Source organism: Ictalurus furcatus, chromosome 6 (assembly GCF_023375685.1).
Source record: "Ictalurus furcatus strain D&B chromosome 6, Billie_1.0, whole genome shotgun sequence".
NCBI classification, from domain to species: Eukaryota; Metazoa; Chordata; class Actinopteri; order Siluriformes; family Ictaluridae; genus Ictalurus; species Ictalurus furcatus.
In genome coordinates this window covers 5450149-5470814 of record NC_071260.1, presented here as the reverse complement: position 1 = coordinate 5470814, position 20666 = coordinate 5450149, and the positions used below count along the sequence as shown (strand labels likewise).

At 44.1% G+C, this 20666-nt stretch overlaps 1 protein-coding gene across 2 annotated transcripts in view; it reads right to left on the bottom strand.

Annotated features, from left to right (window-relative positions):
• The window catches only part of nckap1 (NCK-associated protein 1), a 75209-nt gene extending 54991 nt beyond the window's left edge, over positions 1-20218 (bottom strand). For both annotated transcript variants that reach the window (XM_053626288.1, XM_053626289.1), the window contains exons 1-2: positions 19812-20218; positions 952-1062 (exon numbers count right to left, since the gene is read on the bottom strand). In XM_053626288.1, coding sequence (XP_053482263.1) covers positions 952-1062; positions 19812-19919 — 219 coding nt within the window. In that variant the 5' untranslated portion in view covers positions 19920-20218. The remainder of the gene's footprint in view (positions 1-951; positions 1063-19811) is intronic.
• Between the last annotated feature and the right edge of the window lie 448 nt (positions 20219-20666).

Below are 20666 nucleotides of genomic sequence, written 5' to 3'. Positions count from 1 at the left end.
TGTTCTGTTACACACAAATACATTTGTGTACCTTTTTTTAAATTTTTTTAAAAATTTTTATTTTTTAATGACCACACTTGATGCTACTGCTCCGAACCCTCAGGTCGATAATAAGGAAAATCAAATGTTACATATTCTCAGTGAATGAGTTCAATTATTTTGCAACAACTCCGAGGATCTGTGCCTAAAAGCAATTTCTGACTACATGCCCAAGCGATAAAGGGTTCAACTCCAGGACCTGGATCTTCTCTGCACCTGCAGCCGGTAAACAGCAGTAAACCAGCTTAGGGCTCCCTGGAAACCACACAATGTGACTGAGAACTAAAACACACTAATTTGGTTAAATTATTACACACCATATTAATAATTATGCCATGATAATGCATGCCTGCTTTAAGACAATACTTACATTATCTTGCTATACACTTTAGGCAACTTTAAAAGCAGCACAACAAGGATTAAGATCTGAGTGGAATTATCATTTCCATGAATTTTCCATGCATATTTCCATAACAAGCAACTACTGAGGATTAAGGAATGAAACTAATGTTAATAATAACTAACTGTTGTATAGATAATGTATTGAGATATCAGCATATGTACACATCTTTAACTGTACATAAGACTGGTGTTTATAAACGCAAAACAGCACCGGTTACACACGGTCTTCATCATATTCCTATTTTTGTGCTGAACACTTTCATTCATTATATCACAGGAATTCAGCATGGACTGAAAAAAAAAAAAAAAAAAAAGACACTTTATTGTGGAAAAAAACCCACCACATCCAAGCAAAGCATGAGAAGCTCCACCTGCAAAATGGCTGCCAATGTATGATGTTAACACAATCTGCACAACACAAGGCCTAACAACATAACACTAACCCTAACGGTTATCAGCAAATGAACAAACAAGGTGAGGTTCTTCTACAGTCAGTGCTCAGAGACTTACGTTATTGTTGCGGGTTTCCACAGCTGGGAACTTTCTCACAATGAACTTGACCGCAGATTCAAGGTTTTTGTCAATCAGGTATGAGGGCTTGGCTTTGGGATCCCCGCATGCCTGAAAAGAAAAAAAAAAAAAACATAGAAGAAGACAGAAATATTCAAAACGTTATTGCTTCAAATGGACTTCCTGGGGAAATGTGTGATAGTGAGGTCCAGTGATGAAATACGCAACAAGTACAATGGTTAGACACAAGTAAGAGGACGAGGAGGCACAAGTGCAGGGATTTGGCCATAGCTAAAAATGCGATGGAACACAGAGAGAGGAAGAGAGATAGATTGAGTGGGAGAAAAGGAGAGAGGAGTGAAACAGTAGTGTACGACAGCAAACTTGCATAGAAAAAGAAAGACAGGCAGACTGAGACCGATTACATATCAGAGGGAGATTAGAGATAAGGGACAGATTACAGAGGGGAGTCAGGCAGAGGTAAGCAGGAGCCGGGAGCTGGGCGCGGACGAGAGTGGGAGCCGGACAAGAGCGGGAGCCGGACAAGAGCAGGAGCCCGGAGTCGGGTGAGAGTGGGGGCCTGGGGACGGTTGCGGACGAGAGCGGGAGCCTGGAGTCGGGCGCGGACGGGCGAGAGCCTGGGGACGGGCGCGGACGGGCGCGAGCTGGGGCCTGGGGACGGGCGCGAGCTGGGGCCTGGGGACGGGCGCGAGCTGGGGCCTGGGGACGGGCGCGAGCTGGGGCCTGGGGACGGGCGCGAGCTGGGGCCTGGGGACGGGCGCGAACTGGGGCCTGGGGCCTGGGGACGGGCGGGCACGGACGGGGGCGAGCGGGGGCCTGGGGACGGGGGCGAGCGGGGGCCTGGGGACGGGGGCGAGCGGGGGCCTGGGGACGGGCGCGAGCGGGGGCCTGGGGACGGGCGCGGACGGGCGCGAGCGGGGGCCTGGGGACGGGCGCGGACGGGCGAGAGCGGGGGCCTGGGGACGGGCGCGGATGAGAGCCTGGAGTCGGGCGCGGGCGAGAGTGGGAGCCTGGAGTCGGGCGCGGGCGAGAGCAGGAGCCTGGAGTCGGGCGAGCATGAGATGGGAGTCGGGCACGGACGAGCGGGAGTAGAAAGTCACAAGACAAATTAGCGTTAAAGAAATTAGAAACATAAAGAACAGATTAGAATGTTAAAGAACTGATTAGAGATTTAAGAGACAGATTAGTACGCTAACAAACAGATTTGAGAATTAAATCTAAGCAGACAGATCAAGGATGGATTAGAAAATGTATTCAGATTAGAGTGTCAAGAGCCAGATTAGAGAGTTAAAATAGAGATTAGCGGGTTACAAAGCCTGAGACAGACAAGAGAGAGTAAATACGGAGAGACCGTTAGAGATGAGAGAGAGTAAGAGATGCATTACAAGAGAAAGAATGAGAAATAGAAGGAGGAGGTGTTTTGGAGGGTGCTGCTCTGTAAGTGATGAGCATCTTACAGAGTTGCAGCACTGCTACAGTGTGTGCATGTGTGTTTGTGCACGTTATGGTCACATGATTAGCACGACTCTGCACATGCACCTGCCGGCAAGACGCATTTGCACAGAACAGCCCTCGTAGAGGAAGACGACGTGGTACGACCCCGAGCCGAGACACCACAGGCTGCGCTCACATGCAGCTACTCGCCCTCAGTCCACACCAAGCCACACACTCAACTGAACAACGTGCTGAGACTAATTACCCTCCCAGTCCATCAATCATTTCATCAACCAGTCCTCCGTCTTAACACTGGCAATGTTTAAACCCCTGAACACATAAGCACCTGCCATGTCATAGCCTTTAGTAAGCTGTGGGTTGTTAGACTGATGCAGGTTAAGCCAAAACCATTCAGATGCAATGACAAAAAAAATAAAAATAAATAAATAAAATAAAGCCATGCATTTGAGATGTCTTTACATTTTGGATGAAAAAAAAAAATTCAGAAGCATGTGCTAATACATTTCCATATCACGATAACTGTGTACACTTTTACAACAGAGGCAGAAAATCCTATGGAGTCTCGGAGGCAGAAAATCAAGTGAATTTGAGCTGCTCATATAAGGCCTGTATGAGATTGAGGTGGCCGATAGAGAAAAAAACCCCATCATATCCCAATTCTATGATACATAATATATCACAGTATATAGGCTGGAAATTACAGCTGTTTGAAAGAAATAAGTGTAACAATTCTAAAAGGATTTTTTTTTTATTTTACAGAAAAAAAAAATCCATAATTGTTGTTTTACCATTTTAAAGATGAAGTATAAATTCCAACATCTTATCAGTTTCTTAATATATTAAGTCTTAATGACAGAACATCATAATGACATCTTTATGGCATGTCTGAATGACATAACATCGTAAAGACATATCACAAATCTCCTCATATTCACTCACTACCAAGAATATTTCACTGTCAATTTGTCCTCCATGTCCCTCCCCCCACATGCCCACCAACTTGCTCCCTGATTGGTCAAGAGGTAAAGAAATGCTTGACTTTGTGTTTATCAGCACATGCCTGGAATACACAGCATAAAACATTGTGATGCGATGGGAAAAAATAAAAGCAACATAAAAGTAACATATGAATGAAAGATGAGTAAAATGATGATATGCAACAAACAAACAAAAAAAAAAGCGCCGTCTATTTGTAGTGCAGTTTGGGAACAAGAGAGCCGTGTGTGTGTCTGTGTGTGTGGTGCATACGGAACGAGAGAGAGAGAGAGAGAGAGAGAGAGAGAGAGAGATCATGGGACATGAGGCTGGCAGGAAGGCAGGAAAGCAGGAAAAGGGGTAGTGAGACGGAACAGAGAGCGAGGGAGGTAGGGAGCGAGGGAACAAGATTTTAGACGGGGGAGGAAGGTGGAAAAGCTGTGCAAACCTTCCAAACTTGTCCTTGCTGGGGGGAAGCAGTGTAACAGAAAACAGAGAGAATTACACAATAAAACACAGAAACGTTTCCAAATTCTCTACCATGCACATCTACGGATTCGCGTTCGGGAAATAAATAAATAAATAAATAAGTAATCAAGGGTGTGTCTGGTTTAACGAATTTGATCTTGTTAAAGAAAGGATGACATGCGAGGAAAGAAATCAATAACATGAGGCCAAAGCCAACGAATTTGTAAGTAAAGAAATCGAATTAAAAGAACTTTTAAAAAATAAAAATAATAATAAATTATGCAATAATGGCACAAAAACACAATGTGAGGGAAAATTTCAACAAATAAAATAAAAATGTCATTTATTTTGTGACTCAACACCACACCTCACATGCACAGAGATGTGAGAGATGCGATCTGCTTCAAAAGTCTGAGAGTTATCTATTACAAAAATCAATGAGCATGGGTTTCTTTTTTAATTCTTTGGCAAAGGTGCACAGAAACAGGAAGATCATGAAAGGTATATTCTGATCAAAAGTAAAATGTAGCACGAGTGTTAGTCTCGGTAATACCATCTGCACATAAATAGCTCAAAAACACACAAGAACAAATAATATATGCATGAATCACACATCGCTCTGGGTTATACAGCCACTGAAAGATTTGGGATCACTGATCAGCGTTCATTACATGTCTGAAGTGAAGTGAAGTTGGCGCTTGTACATAACGTTAACGCGATGTAGGACGCGCCCTTCTGCGTGAAATAACTCCTCTCCTATGAGGATTAACCCGTTTTCTGAGATAAGCGTTGACTTCCTGAGTCTCTCCGCTTCCTGCTGCACATTACAGCCACTGCCGCGCCTGGAGTAGTGTTGTGAATTTGGCCTTTATGTGCATTTATTCAATGTTATGCAATCCTTTTACCTCCCCATCTATCCCTTTATCTCGTATCCTTTCCTTTACCCACCAACCCCTCTATCTATCCACCTTGATATCCAAGGGGGTCCAAAAACCTAAAACCACTAATGAAAAATAATTAGACTGCTGTCCACGTACACGTAGTCAGTGCTGTTTTTACAGTATAGTGTCACCGTCACTATACTGGGACATTGAGCCCCACACAGGCCACAGAGTGAGTGCCCCCTGCTGGCATCCCAAATACCACTTCCAGCAACAACCTCAGTTTTCCCCAGGATGTCTCCCATCCAGGTACTGGCCAAGCTCAACCCTGCTTAGCCTCAGGCCCTGTTTACACTAGTGCGTTTTCGTTTTAAAACGCATAACTGTTGCTACGGTTACGCCTGTCGTCTACACTACTCCGCCGTTTTTGATCCAAAACGGAGACTTTCGGAAACGCCGAAGACCCCGTTTTAGTTTGAAAACTCTGGGATCGCATTTCAGTGTAAACAGACCAAAACGAAGCCTTTTGAAAATGAAAGGCGTGGTTTCGCCCACATTCGCTCCCTGATTGGGTCTTCTGGATCAACGCGTGTCCTTCCCTGATTCGTCAAGCCCCTACCGTATGACCGTTACACTACCTTAATCGTATACACAACAACATGGAGACCGAACTGCAAGCTTTGCTGTTTGCTGTTTTTTGCTGTCATTCTTAGCAGCCATTGTGCAGTTAAATTCTGTATTTTATAACACTGCAGCTGCTACATGCGCCAACCAATCACATTTCAAGAGGCATAAGCCCTACACGGAACACCAGTTTGGTCTAGCAACCAACTTCCTGTTTACACATGCCCAGTGCATGCCCAGTGTGCATGAATGGTCATGTGACATGCGTAATCGGTCTTGTAGTGTGGACGGAGATCATTTCTATAACACAGCGGAAACACCAGTGTGGACGAGGATCGTTTTCATTTTAAAACGAAAACGCACTAGTGTAATCAGGGCCTCAGCAGGAAAAATTATAGCTGTTGTGGAAATTATTCAAGCACTTCAATACTCAGGGAACACATTTCATGGGCATTTTAAATACAATTTTTGTCTTGTTTAATGGAACAAACGTAAAACAGGACACCCAAAAAGAGCACCACAACATTTTATTTTGGTACTGCGACGTAATTTATTGTGCTACTGATTCAGCATCAGTCCATCATAACTCGATTATCTGACAGCATTATCTGATTTGTGGCTCCTCATTTAAAGCGACCATCAGTGTGAAAATCTACACACCACGTTTTACACATGTGCACACAAAACGAGGAACCCTGTCTCATAAAAATCAAACAACTCTGATACACATGTGGCTGGGAAATTCTGGGAAATTTTTGGGAATTCCTGTACGGCTTCTAACACACACACACACGAAATCCTTCTCATAATTCTAACTCTTACATCACAAAAAAAATGCAAAGACTTCTTTTTTTGTTACAGCGCTGATGTCACGGCCTGCCAGTTGCTAAGCAACAGGACTTCTGAAAGCATGCAATCGTCGAGTGTTTGCTCTGATGAATGATCAGAAGTACGAAAATAAATAAATAAATAAATAAATACATACATACATACATACATGCTTTTTAAAATAAAAAACTGCAACACTGCTTTTATTTGCTTGAAGGTGTAACCTTGTTTTATTAACCGACGCGGGCTGCGACAGCGTACAGATAATCCGCTGGATTTATTTTCATATTAAAACAATACAAATTGACTATTGAGAGATTGAGAGTCTGTATTTGACTTGCTGTTTGAGATAGGACAGGCTGCTCGGCTAGTCAGCATGTGTTCCTTAAATAAAATCCGTCTTATTAAAAAAAAAGTCTTCATTTTATACAACAATTCATCCAGAAAGAATAATCCTGAAGAGGATGCCGTCAAAAGCACACCAGACAAACGCTCGCACATGGAGAGACGCAAACATTTTCGTTCTAACAATGATTCTAATCCTAAATTCATTTGTTTTCCGTATATAAATTTATTGTATACAATTTCCTTGTCGTATCTTTGTTTATAGAAGCCCGTTTCTGCCACGGAATTTTTTTTTTTTAAGCGTAATTGCGACTTTATTTCTCACAAATCAGACATTTTTTCTCTCAATTACGAGTTTACATCTCAAAAGTCTGACTTTTTTCCCCTCTCAATTTTGACGTCCACTTGACATTCAGTGAGTTACAAAGAACACACAGACAAAGCACCAACCATTCTCTGTAAAAAGGCCACATAATGGTGCGTTCGAGTCATATCAGAAAGCTCGGATTTACGAGCTGAACGCATACGAACGTCTCGACAAAGTCGTAATTATGAGTGGGGAAAAACTGGATTTTCTTTGAGCCCTGAGTTTCCGAGTTGGGGGCGTGTCAGTGAGAAAACATGGAGAAATCGATGGGTGCAACGTCAGTAGATGACGGTAAATTTGTTGAAAGCTAAATTTCCTGCACAAAATACGATAGCATTGTACAATTACAATATATTATGTAACGATAAAGTTTACAGCGGCTTCATAAACTGATTAAAAACATAAAAAGGCCAAACACACCTGATCTGTGCATTCTTTGTTCATTTTTGAGGATAGTAGAGTTAAAAACCTCGCTGTATTTTTTTTTGCAGTTAATTAAAAAGGTACACCGCCATCAAAATTGAGTTGGCGTCGACTTCCTGGGTAGACTTGAATGCACAGGAAGACCAACACTCACCAGCTAGTCAAGACAAGGAAAACTAGCATGCGCTCGTTACCTGAAGTTAGTCACGTTTCAGGTCAAGTGGACGGCAAAACTGCATCCAGATATAGAGTCAGAATTGAAAGATATAAAGTTGGAACGGTGAGATATAAAGTCACAATTTGTTCTTTTTCTCTCAGTGGTGGAAACAGGCTTCCATCTTTAATAGGCCCGACCCGCATCCTTGCGTCTACATTTCCACCTCAGACGATCAGGAAAACGTTCTTAAATTCTTAATTACTGTCTTTTCAATTATTACATGATCGTAAAGCAGGATTTTAGACATGATTTAAAAGATTTTTTTTGCTGATGGAAACACACTTGTGGGGAGCGAGAAAGTGTGTGTGTGTATAAGGAGGCTAACATTACCCCAAAGTGAATGGGAAAGTCTAACAGAAGACTGTGCTCAATGCCCCACAATCCCCTCTATGCAGCAAACTGGACCGAATCCAGGACAAAACCTTTCAAAGCAGCACAGACATGGCTGTTCACACACTCTCCCTCTCTCTCTCTCACACACACACACACACACACACACACACACACACACGTGCACTCTCTCTCACACACACACTCTCGCACGCGAGTGCACACACACACTCACACTCTCACACACGCACTCTCACACGCTCGCGCTCGCTCTCTCACACGCTCGCGCTCGCTCTCTCTCTCACGCGCTCGCTCGCTCTCTCACACGAGAGAGCGAGTGTGTGTGAGAGAGAGAGGGAGAGAGTGTGTGAGAGAGAGAGAGGGAGAGAGCGTGTGAGAGAGAGAGAGGGAGAGAGCGTGTGTGAGAGAGAGAGGGAGAGAGAGCGTGTGAGGGAGAGAGCGTGTGTGAGAGCACGTGCGCGCTCTCACACACGCGCTCTCTCCCTCTCTCCCTCACACGCGCTCTCTCCCTCACACGCGCTCTCTCCCTCTCTCTCTCCCTTACACGCGCTCTCTCCCTCTCTCTCTCCCTTACACGCGCTCTCTCCCTCACACGCGCTCTCTCCCTCTCTCTCTCCCTTACACGCGCTCTCTCCCTTACACGCGCTCTCTCCCTCTCTCTCTCCCTTACACGCGCTCTCTCCCTTACACGCGCTCTCACACACGCTCTCTTCCTCTCTCTCACACACACTCGCTCTCTCTCACACACACACACTCGCTCTCTCACACACACTCACACACACGCTCTCACACACGCGCGCACGCTCACACACGCGCTCTCTCCCTCTCTCACACGCGCTTACCTCCCTCTCTCTCTCACACGCGCTTACCTCCCTCTCTCTCTCTCTCACACGTGCTTACCTCCCTCTCTCTCTCACACGTGCTTAGCTCTCTCCCCCTCTCTCACACGCGCTCTCTCCCCCTCTCTCACACGCACTCTCTCCCTCTCTCTCACACGCGCTTACCTCCCTCTCTCTCTCACACGCGCTCTCTCCCTCTCTCTCACACGCGCTTACCTCCCTCTCTCTCTCACACGCGCTCTCTCTCCCTCTCTCTCACACGCGCTCTCTCCCTCTCTCTCTCATACACGCTCTCTCCCTCACACACGCTCTCTCCCTCTCTCTCTCACACACGCTCTCTCCCTGTCTCTCACACACGCTCTCTCCCTCTCTCTCTCTCTCTCTCTCTCACACGCGCTCTCTCCCTTTCTCTCTCACACACACGCTCTCTTCCTCTCTCTCACACACACACTCGCTCTCTCACACACACTCACACACACGCTCTCACACACGCGCACGCTCACACACGCGCTCTCTCCCTCTCTCACACGCGCTTACCTCCCTCTCTCTCTCACACGCGCTCTCTCCCCCTCTCTCTCACACGCTCTCTCTCCCTCTCTCTCTCTCACACGTGCTTACCGCCCTCTCTCTCTCACACGCGCTCTCTCCCCCTCTCTCTCACACGCGCTCTCTCCCTCTCTCTCACACGCGCTTACCTCCCTCTCTCTCACACGCGCTCTCTCCCCCTCTCTCTCACACGCGCTCTCTCCCCCTCTCTCTCACACGCGCTCTCTCCCCCTCTCTCTCACACGCGCTCTCTCCCCCTCTCTCTCACACGCACTCTCTCCCCCTCTCTCTCACACGCGCTCTCTCCCTCTCTCTCTCACACACGCTCTCTCCCTCACACAAGCTCTCTCCCTCTCTCTCTCACACACGCTCTCTCCCTCTGTCTCTCACACACGCTCTCTCCCTCTCTCTCTCACACGCTCTCTCTCTCTCTCTCTCTCTCTCTCTCACACACACACACACTCTCTCTCTCACACTAGGGATATCACGAAAACAGATACTTCGGTACCAACATTCTTAAAACGTGACGGTACTTCGGTACTTATTTTTCTGCATTAGCATAGGTAGTGTTGATAATGGAGGTACCGAGGTTGCAATTCTTCCGGAACTGAAGGGGGCAGCAAAGACGCCCAAGTGTTTTAGTCCAGTGGTTTTCAAAGTGTGGGCCGCCAGAGGGCTGCCGGGGGGCCTCAACAATTTGGTGTGAAAATAAAATAAATACATGATTTTTTTTCTTTCTCACTCTCAGTCAACCACACACACACAATCAATTCCTAATGTAATGTAAAGATGTAAGATGTAATTGTTAATAAAAAAAAAGGGGGGATATATTCAGAAGTCTGTATTTTTAATGTGTTTTAAAGACATCTTGCAAAAGGGGGGTCTCAGTCAAATGTTAATGCCATTTGGGGGGCCTTGCCCTGGAAAAGTTTGGGAACCCCTGGTTTAGTCGGTCCACAAGTGGTGAAGAAGAAGAAAAACGCCTACAAGCACACGGGAAAAACTACAGAAGATTAGCTTAGCTTAACAAGTTTAGCTCCGCCCCGACTCGTTGAGAGGAAAGATAGCATCGGTTGCCGGTGTGTACCCGATGCTATCGCTCATTTCAAACAAAGCGAGGAAACATCTGGAATTTGGAGAAGCACCTGAAAGACGGTCCTATATTATGTTTGTTTGAGACAGCTGGCATGATGGCCGTGAAACCAGCTAATGTTATGCTCCATGTAATGTTTGCGATAGACAGTTATTTGTTAATGATGTTAACGCATTGCAATGTTATAAACTACCTCCGAATGGGCCAACATGCATCGCCATTCAGCCCGTGTCCTGTCAGCAAAATGTAGCTAATGTATTGTATAGCTAATGTAAATAATTATTCACATGTTCATGCTTTTAATAAATGTTTTTGGCCTGCCACCATATCAGTGAATTTAAACTAATGCTTGCACTCAGAGCACAAGGCGGGTGTGGGTGTGTGTGCGCGCATGCAGGGGTGCACCTGAACACTTGTAGTTAGCATTTAGCACTGTTTTATTAGTCATTGTCAGACAGTGTTTGATAACTAAAATAGCCCCTTCTCTCTCTCAGCCAGAGGAGGATGTCCTCCAGGAGTTTTTAATTTTATTTATTTATACCACACCGTGGTATCGACTTTGGTATCGAGTACTTTCGGTGGTATCGGTACCGACTACTAGATTTTTGGTATCATGATATCCCTCTCTCTCACACACGCACACTCTCTCTCTCTCTCTCTCTCTCTCTCTCTCTCTCTCTCACACACACACACACTCTCTCTCACACACACACACACTCTCTCTCTCTCTCTCCCCCACACGCACTCTCTCTGTCTCTCTCTCACACACACACAACCTCTCACACACACACCCTCTCACACACACACCCTCTCACACACACACCCTCTCACACACACACCCTCTCACACACACACCCACAACCTCTCACACACACACACAACCTCTCACACACACACACACACACAACCTCTCACACACACATTCTCTCTCTCACATACACTCTCACTCTCTCTCTCACACACACACTCTCTCTCTCTCTCCCCCACACGCATTCTCTCTGTCTCTCTCCCACACACACACAACCTCTCACACACACACACACAACCTCTCACACACACACACACACACACACACACACACACACACACACACACACACAACCTCTCACACACACACACAACCTCTCACACACACACACAACCTCTCACACACACAACCTCTCACACACACAACCTCTCACACACACAACCTCTCTCACACACAACCTCTCTCACACACACACACACACACAACCTCTCTCACACACACACACACACAACCTCTCTCACACACACACAACCTCTCTCACACACACACAACCTCTCTCACACACACACAACCTCTCACACACACACACAACCTCTCACACACACACACAACCTCTCACACACACACACAACCTCTCACACACACACACAACCTCTCACACACACACAACCCCTCTCACACACACACACACACACAACCCCTCTCACACACACACACACACACAACCCCTCTCACACACACACACACACACACAACCTCTCACACACACACAACCCCTCTCACACACACAACCCCTCTCACACACACACACACACAACCCCTCTCACACACACACACACACAACCTCTCACACACACACACACACAACCTCTCACACACACACACACACAACCTCTCACACACACACACACAACCTCTCACACACACACACACACAACCTCTCACACACACACACACACAACCTCTCACACACACACACAACCTCTCACACACACACACACACAACCTCTCACACACACACACACAACCTCTCACACACACACACACACAACCTCTCACACACACACACACAACCTCTCACACACACACACACACAACCTCTCACACACACACAACCTCTCACACACACACACACAACCTCACACACACACACAACCTCACACACACACACAACCTCACACACACACACAACCTCACACACACACACACACACAACCTCTCACACACACACACACACACAACCTCTCACACACACACACAACCAACCTCACACACACACACACAACCAACCTCACACACACACACACACAACCAACCTCACACACACACACAACCTCTCCCCCACACATGCTCTCTCTCACATACACTCTCTCACTCTCTCTCACACACACTCTCTCTCTGACACACACTCACTCTCTCACACACACACACACACACAACCTCTCACACACACACACAACCTCTCTCACACACACACACACACAACCTCTCTCACACACACACACACACAACCTCTCTCACACACACACACACACACAACCTCTCTCACACACACACACACACAACCTCTCTCTCTCACACACACACACAACCTCTCTCTCACACACACACACAACCTCTCTCTCACACACACAACCTCTCTCTCACACACACACACACAACCTCTCTCACACACACACACAACCTCTCACACACACAACCCCTCTCACACACACACACACAACCCCTCTCACACACACACACACAACCTCTCACACACACACACACACAACCTCTCACACACACACACACACACACAACCTCTCACACACACACACAACCTCTCACACACACACACAACCTCTCACACACACACACAACCTCTCACACACACACACACACAACCTCTCACACACACACAACCTCTCACACACACACAACCTCTCACACACACACAACCTCTCACACACACACACACACAACCTCTCTCACACACACACACACACAACCTCTCACACACACACACACAACCTCTCACACAACCTCTCACACACACACACACAACCTCTCACACACACACACACAACCAACCTCACACACACACACAACCTCTCCCCCACACATGCTCTCTCTCACATACACTCTCTCACTCTCTCTCACACACACTCTCTCTCTGACACACACTCACTCTCTCACACACACACACAACCTCTCTCCCCCACACACTCACTCTCTCGCATACACTCTCATACACTCCCACACACTCATGCTCTCTCTCACATACACTCTCTCTCGCTCTCTCACATACACTCTCTCTCACTCACATACACTCTCTCTCTCTCTCTCTCACACACACACACACACACACACACACACCTACTCTCTTTCACAACCTTACGTTGTGATGTGATTTAGATTTCCTAACTAAACAGTCTTCCCTCAGTCATCAATACACATGAACAATGAACGTCTGCTTCATTTTTTTCCTCTTGCTGTCACAGCAAATATTTAATTCATGTTCGTGTGACACACACACACACTTCTGTCAGTCAGCTAAAATAATTACTGGATGCAGCACAGAGTTTATAAGGAGATAAAGCTAACTGATCAGCAGGCATGAGATGACACTAAAGCCATGATACGAGACGTATCCCAATACAGGCTTCACGAGACAATAATGACACAAACAAAACTATTACATGTTAATATGTAACTGTTAGTTTTCTTTAGCAGCATGCCCCAAAGTGTTTAATTCCCTACTGAATCCATGGTTTCTGCACAGAACACAATTACACAAGGATTTGATTACTGGAGTCTACAGCAACCATCAGTGACCAGGAGTCCGAGAAGGTGGGAGGGGCATTCTCTTTGCCCTGTCAATCACAGTCAATCATGGCTGTCGGTGAGTTCATGCATACGGAAGGTGGCAGATAGCACTTTCCTCCAAGTGTTACACGCCATCCCGTGACAAATCATGAGGAGCAGTTCAAAAAGACTCGGTTGGCTGGCTTCATGTGTCTCTGAGGCAACATGCAAGAGCCTTCACACTCCATGACTGGTTGTGTTATGGGGGAGATCCGGCTGGTGGTTGGGAACTAGCCAAGACTACATTAGTGAGAAAATCTGGGGGCGGGGGAGGTCAGAACACACTTATTTAAATGGAATAAAGTTCTGGAGAGCAGAGCCATCATCACATTACACTTAAACTAAATGATTAGACGTTTTTGTGAAGGCACAGCATGATTCTTTTCATCTCTCTTCTCCTGCACTGATTCGCTCGGCTGAACAGCCAATCAGAGGACTTGCTCTGACCGGCACCAAAAAATACAAGTGGCCACGAACGACCAAGACAAACCGATATTAGGCTTGGTGCTTAAATAAGCATACTTGCCGTTGATTGTGTGTACATGTAGGCAGAACGGTGACCGCATGTATCCTGCGGCACTTTGATGCATCGCTTGTGCACATCCTTAAAAATCAACGCGACGCCTCCACATGGTGCATTACTGATGTAAACTGTGGAGGTAGTATAGCACCATGTGACCCTGTGTCCCTAACTGAACAAACAAACTAATGTTGTCTCAAATCGTATGTACTATTCCAGATCGTTACTGAGTACTAATGGGTTTCTGATTATTGTTAGTGCTTGAATTTTAAAAACCCCTTAATCCTACCGAAAGATCTGTTTAAGCAATATATTGTCACTACATGATGCAGAAATTTTAGTTCATACTTTCGTCACCTCTAGACTAGATTACTGTACTGGCCATACTGCCATACTGTCTGGATGTTCCAGTAGGAGCATAAACAAACTCCAGTTAGTCCAGAATGCAGCTGCTAGAGTCCTAACTAGAACCAGAAGATACGACCACATCACCCGATCTTATCAACACTGCATTGGCTACCAGTGAAATCTCGCATTAATTATAAAATACTATTATTAACTTATAAAGCACTAAACGGTCTCGCGCCACAGTATCTAAGAGACCTTTTGGTTTTCTATGACCTGCCACGCCTACTTAGATCAAAAGGTGCAGGTTATTTGACGGTACCTCAAATAGCGAAGGCTACAGCAGGGGGAAGAGCTTTCTCTTATAGAGCCCCACTTTTATGGAACAGTCTTCCAATTAGTTTTCGGGATTCAGACACAGTCTCAGTGTTTAAGTCTAGGCTGAAAACGTATTTGTTTACTAAAGCTTATCATGAGTAGACTTTCTTTTACGCAAAGTACACAGCCTTACCCAACAATCTCTCCCTCCCTTTACCTCCCTCTCGCCTTCTGTTGAGCCACACATGATTTTATGGAGATGCCAGTGATCCTGACAATTTCTGCACTCCGGACCTGCCTGAGCCGTTTGGATGCCCTACCTCTGGATGAAGCTCTCATGAACTGGAGGCTACAGCCTGGAGTTTGCTTAGGATGGTACCGCTTGAAGTACCATGAAATAGTTTAGGACCTCAATTCCACATGGACATTCTCGCTGTGGTTGCTGGGACTACGGTTTCTGCAATGGCCTTGGGACTGCACATGCAGTTTTACACTCAGGTCTCCTTTAGTGAACAGTGGATTAGTTCAACAAACAGACTTCATGTAAAACTCATAATGAACTTTCTTTTACTTTCACACTGTCCATTGTTACCCAGATGAGGACGGGTTCCCTTCTGCGTCTGGTTCCTCTCAAGGTTTCTTCCTCATATCATCTTAGGGAGTTTTTCCTCGCCACTGTCTCGCTCAATAGGGATAAACTCACACACTTAAAATCTCCATCCTGTGTTTATATATATTCCTGTAAAGCTGCTTTGAGACAATATCCACTGTAAAAAGCGCTATACAAATAAAATTGAATTGAACATTACACATTTGGCGCAGCAGCTCCGCAAAGACATCGGTGTACGCTACTACGAGTAATCACTCAATAAAACGCCAAAAGAGCCGTATTTTTCTCCTCGATAAAATGCGAGATGAACAAATCAACAAATGAATCTGGAACGACTTAAAAACCTCCGATATAAACAAACACATCCCGGAAGCCCCACCCCTTTCCTCAATCTCACACGTCTGTCGGTTTCTGTCTCTAAAGGGAAAACTTTTAGAGTTCATCTATGTGAAATAAAACCTATCAGCGTACTCAATGAATTATCTCAAAGGGAAAAAAAGGGTTGCAGAGCCCTATTCGGTTTGGATATGTCCATCAGGGGGACATCCATAATAAATCTTTTACACGTCGCATCGGTGATAAAACTAACATTCAGACGGTAATGAAACGACCAAAGGAAAGAATTTCTAGCGGGTTGTATTTTCTATGTTTGAGTCACGGGGCCATGTGATCACGCTCCGTTCACGACGTGCCATCCGAATGGCCAAAGAGATGCTGGAGTGGAGAAGTGGATACTGGATCTTATTTCAAATAAATAAAACAACAATGGCGAAGAATACGAGAAGCATCCGTTTTTTGTTCGGGGAAGTGTTTAATACCTGTGGGAGGGGCTCTAATACACGCGCTATGAAATTCAGTCCGTACAGGAATTTGAGGTTTTTTTTTTTTGCCGCAGCCAAAAATGCATGCTTTTGTTGCGACTTTTTTCAAATTTTGCTTTTTGTGCTTTTTTGTGGAAAACTACTGGAATTGCACGAAATTGATTTGATTGCACGGTCTTTCGCAGTGATGTCTGTGGGTAAATGAGACCTTTTAGCTGTGCACGTGAATTGAAGAGGGCTTTGGCGGAATGCACGTCGTGATGACGTCATGTGACGCGTCTTGGTCCAAATCTGCAGAAAACCTGCGGTATTTGGAAAAATTGATAGCTCCTGCGAATACTGTGAAGTTTCCCTGATTTTGTGTTCATTTCTGAGATTGCAAAATCTGAAAAAATCTTGAAGAGACTGGAGATTAAACACAGCAAGTAGCAGCAGTCAAACAACCCCCCCACCCCACGTACGGAGATCTGACTGCATAGAAAATAACAGACGTGTGAATCCTGGGCCAAAAGTATCGGACGATCACAGAGTTTGGTGAAAAACAGTCGATAATTCAGCGTGTAATTTTCTCAGAGGAAGATGGAGAAAAACAGACATGGCCTATATGGAAGGAAATAAAGTCACAGAGGAGAAGCACCAGTAAAATACGAAATTACCTCAGGACCCCATGTACGTTTAATCCTGTCCAAATAAGACGATTGTCATGATACTTTAACATCATGACATTTTTCTGAGCATCATGGGAATCATCATCCCTCAAGACATCTACAAATCAAGACTACTGTTACTCACTGCAACATAAAATAAAAAATAAGGGGGGGGGGTTAAAAAAATCCCCCACACCACTGTTAAATTTATATATATCTTTTGTAAATGGTGGATGTAACATAAACAATCTGTTTATAGTTTTTAAATTAAACAAATATTATGATACACATTCTGTATTGTCTTCCTGGATCATGATACACCTTACTGACATTATCAACCACCCCTAAACTAAATTCATTCATTCTCTCTCGCTCTCTCTCACACACACACACACCCAAAACCACTTGTGTCATAAGGGGGTCATAAGGAGTAGAAGGAGGAAATCCTGAACTAACACACACTCCTTCCTATCCATTTCAGCTTCATGTCCGGTCCTCTGATAAGAGTGTTAGTTGACAGGAAATGATCTTTAATATAAAATCCACTGAACGCCGCATCACTCAGGACTTGAGTGGTTACAAAACCGCGTCAGTAAACCACAACGTCTCTAATAAACACCTGCAAAGCCTAAAATTTTCACATGAGCCAAACAGGCTGCAGATGAGAGCTCACTTAACACTACTGACATTTATATACAACAGCCAGAAACACACACACAGAAGCAGGGACAACTGAGCACAAACCCTCGCATTCACACAGCACTCAAGGGACGAAACAGCACAATACTCTACAGAGGGTCTTTCACTGTGCTGTCTTTCACATTCAATACCACACTTAATAATAATAATAATAATAATAATAATAATAATAATAATAAGACGAATAAAGATTATTTTTATTATTTCAGAAAAAAGCCAAATTCCACTAAGGGAAGTCCTCTTACATATGAATAAATAAAAAATTACTTTCACTTTTAGCCCAATAAATTCAACTCAATTTCTCTTATGAAAAAGAAAACCAGTAAAAAAAAAAAAAAATACAAACCACAATGATCATTATTCTCGTAATAAATAAATATTTCTACAGACATAAATGTTATTCCTATAAAAAAAAAGTAATGTATCACCTTATTCCTGTAATGTGTGATTATGTCAAGCCAATAAATGTAAATAAATAAAAACAATGAAAGAAAGAAAGAAAGAAACAAACAAACAAACAAGAAAAAAAAAGTTGGGCCCTGCTGGAAAAAAACCCAAAACAGCAGAAACCCTCAAAGAATATTTAATGGTTTTAATGGTTCAAATGTGATTGTATTGGATTTAATGGAAACTTTAATGGTCCCTGTAGGTCTCTACTGGTAATCTGTTGCCTTCTGTTGATGTTATATTTCTGTAATGGGTTTTTTCAGCAGGATGGCAGTATAATAATATAACAATATGATAGGATAATTCTTAGTTGTGTACAATTAAGCATATTAAATAAATATTTCTAAACTAGTAACTTATTAATATAAAATAGCAAAAAAAAATACTTTAATACACTGCTATAATCCCTCTAATGTGTAATTATGTCAAATAAATTAAAACCAAACAAACAAATGTCATTTGACTTTAACACGCGGTTTGTGTAATTTTGTCTTCATGAGAAATACATTAATATTAAAAAAACGGGGAAATTACTAAATAGCTTTTATACACGTTTAAAAAATAATTATTTTCCTTATATAACCGAAACACGAGTGTTATTTGTATAATACAGCAATTATTACTTTAACACAGTTAAATTGCTTAATTATGACAAATTAAGAATATAAAAATAAAGATAGAAAGACAGAAATGAATAAATAAAATAACTAATATCCCTATTGATTTTAATACTTTAATCATCATCAGTCTTATTCCTGTAATATGTAATTATGTCAAATACACAAACAAGGCAATAGAAGCATCATTATTATTCGTACGAATAATATAATAATTATACCTACACTATAACACTTCAATTTTTTATCGCAATAAAGTAATAAAATATTTACTAATTGAAGTGAAACTAATTTCGCTTCCATTAACCCGTAGTTATACGCGATTAGCCGTTTAGCACGAGCTACCTAGCTACCGTAGCTAAGCAACGTTCCGGTGCGAAATCTGTCCGAAAATGTGTTTTGGTTTTTTTGGGGGGGATGGTTTTTTTGTCGTAGATTCGCGTAAATAAAAGCAGAACATAACTGAATTAATTCTTTATCAAACAATAAACTTGAGTTAAGCTTGGACAGCGTTAGCGTGTGCTAGCATTAGCATAACCGAGCTAGCGTTAGCTGCAACCGTCAACAGGCTCGCGCGTGCCGAATCCGAAGGTGATCGAAGTTATTAATAAAAGACAGTACGCGTTATGTGTTTGTTTATTTATATATTTTAATGTGTGTATTTTCCTGCCTCTCTGAACCGTGCTTAGTGATCAAGCGAGAACACACACACACACACACACACACACACACACACACCATCGGCGCGTTTATATGAAACAGAATCAGCCATTTTAGGAGACATGTCGTTAAATATCCGAGATTATTTTACCTTTTTGATGTTGTAGATGCGGGTGAGCATGCCGATACCGCGGTCATTGAGGATGGTGAGTTTCTCGGCCAGTTTCTGCTGGCTCGGCTGCAGCACACCCCGAGACATTTTCACTCTCTCTCTCTCTCTCTCTCTCTCTCTTATTTTAATTCAAACCAAAACCCAGGACGAAGAGAAAATGTCCCCCTTTTTCTCAGTAGTGTCAGAAGAGAGAGAAATAAAGAAACCAGTTTCGGTGTAGTGTTTAAATGAAGCCCATATTACAGGCTAAAAGGCTTGGTCGAGCTCGTCTCTAGCCTCCCGGTCTGTCTCTCTCTCCCCCTCTCTCTCTTTTTTTTTACTAGGTGTTGCCCCGTCTATCAAAGCTCAGCCTGTTTCTTTTCCTGCAACACCAACGCAGGACCGTGTCCCGAACCGCTCCCCGCTCACTACCACAGCGCACTCCTCTTACAATGCCGCCATTTTGAATTCCTGGAATTTGGAAAATTAAGGGCTGTGTCTCAAATCACGCGTTGTTCACTATAATACTGTAGTACTACTATAACACGACGCGCTGCTGTGACGGGTGTAGAGCAGCATGTTAAACAGATCTACCGTTAAATTATCATCAACAAATCCTTCGATAAATCCATGGAAATTTGTTTGTTTGTTTGTTTAAGCATGTTAAACATCCATCCATCCATCTTCAACCACTTACTCCTTTTCAGGGTCACAGGGGAACCTGGAGCCTATCCCAGGGAGCATCGGGCACAGGGCGGGGTACACCCTGGACAGGGTGCCAGTCCACCGCAGGGCACACTCACATATACACATTCACACACCCATTCATACACTATGGACACTTTAGACATGCCT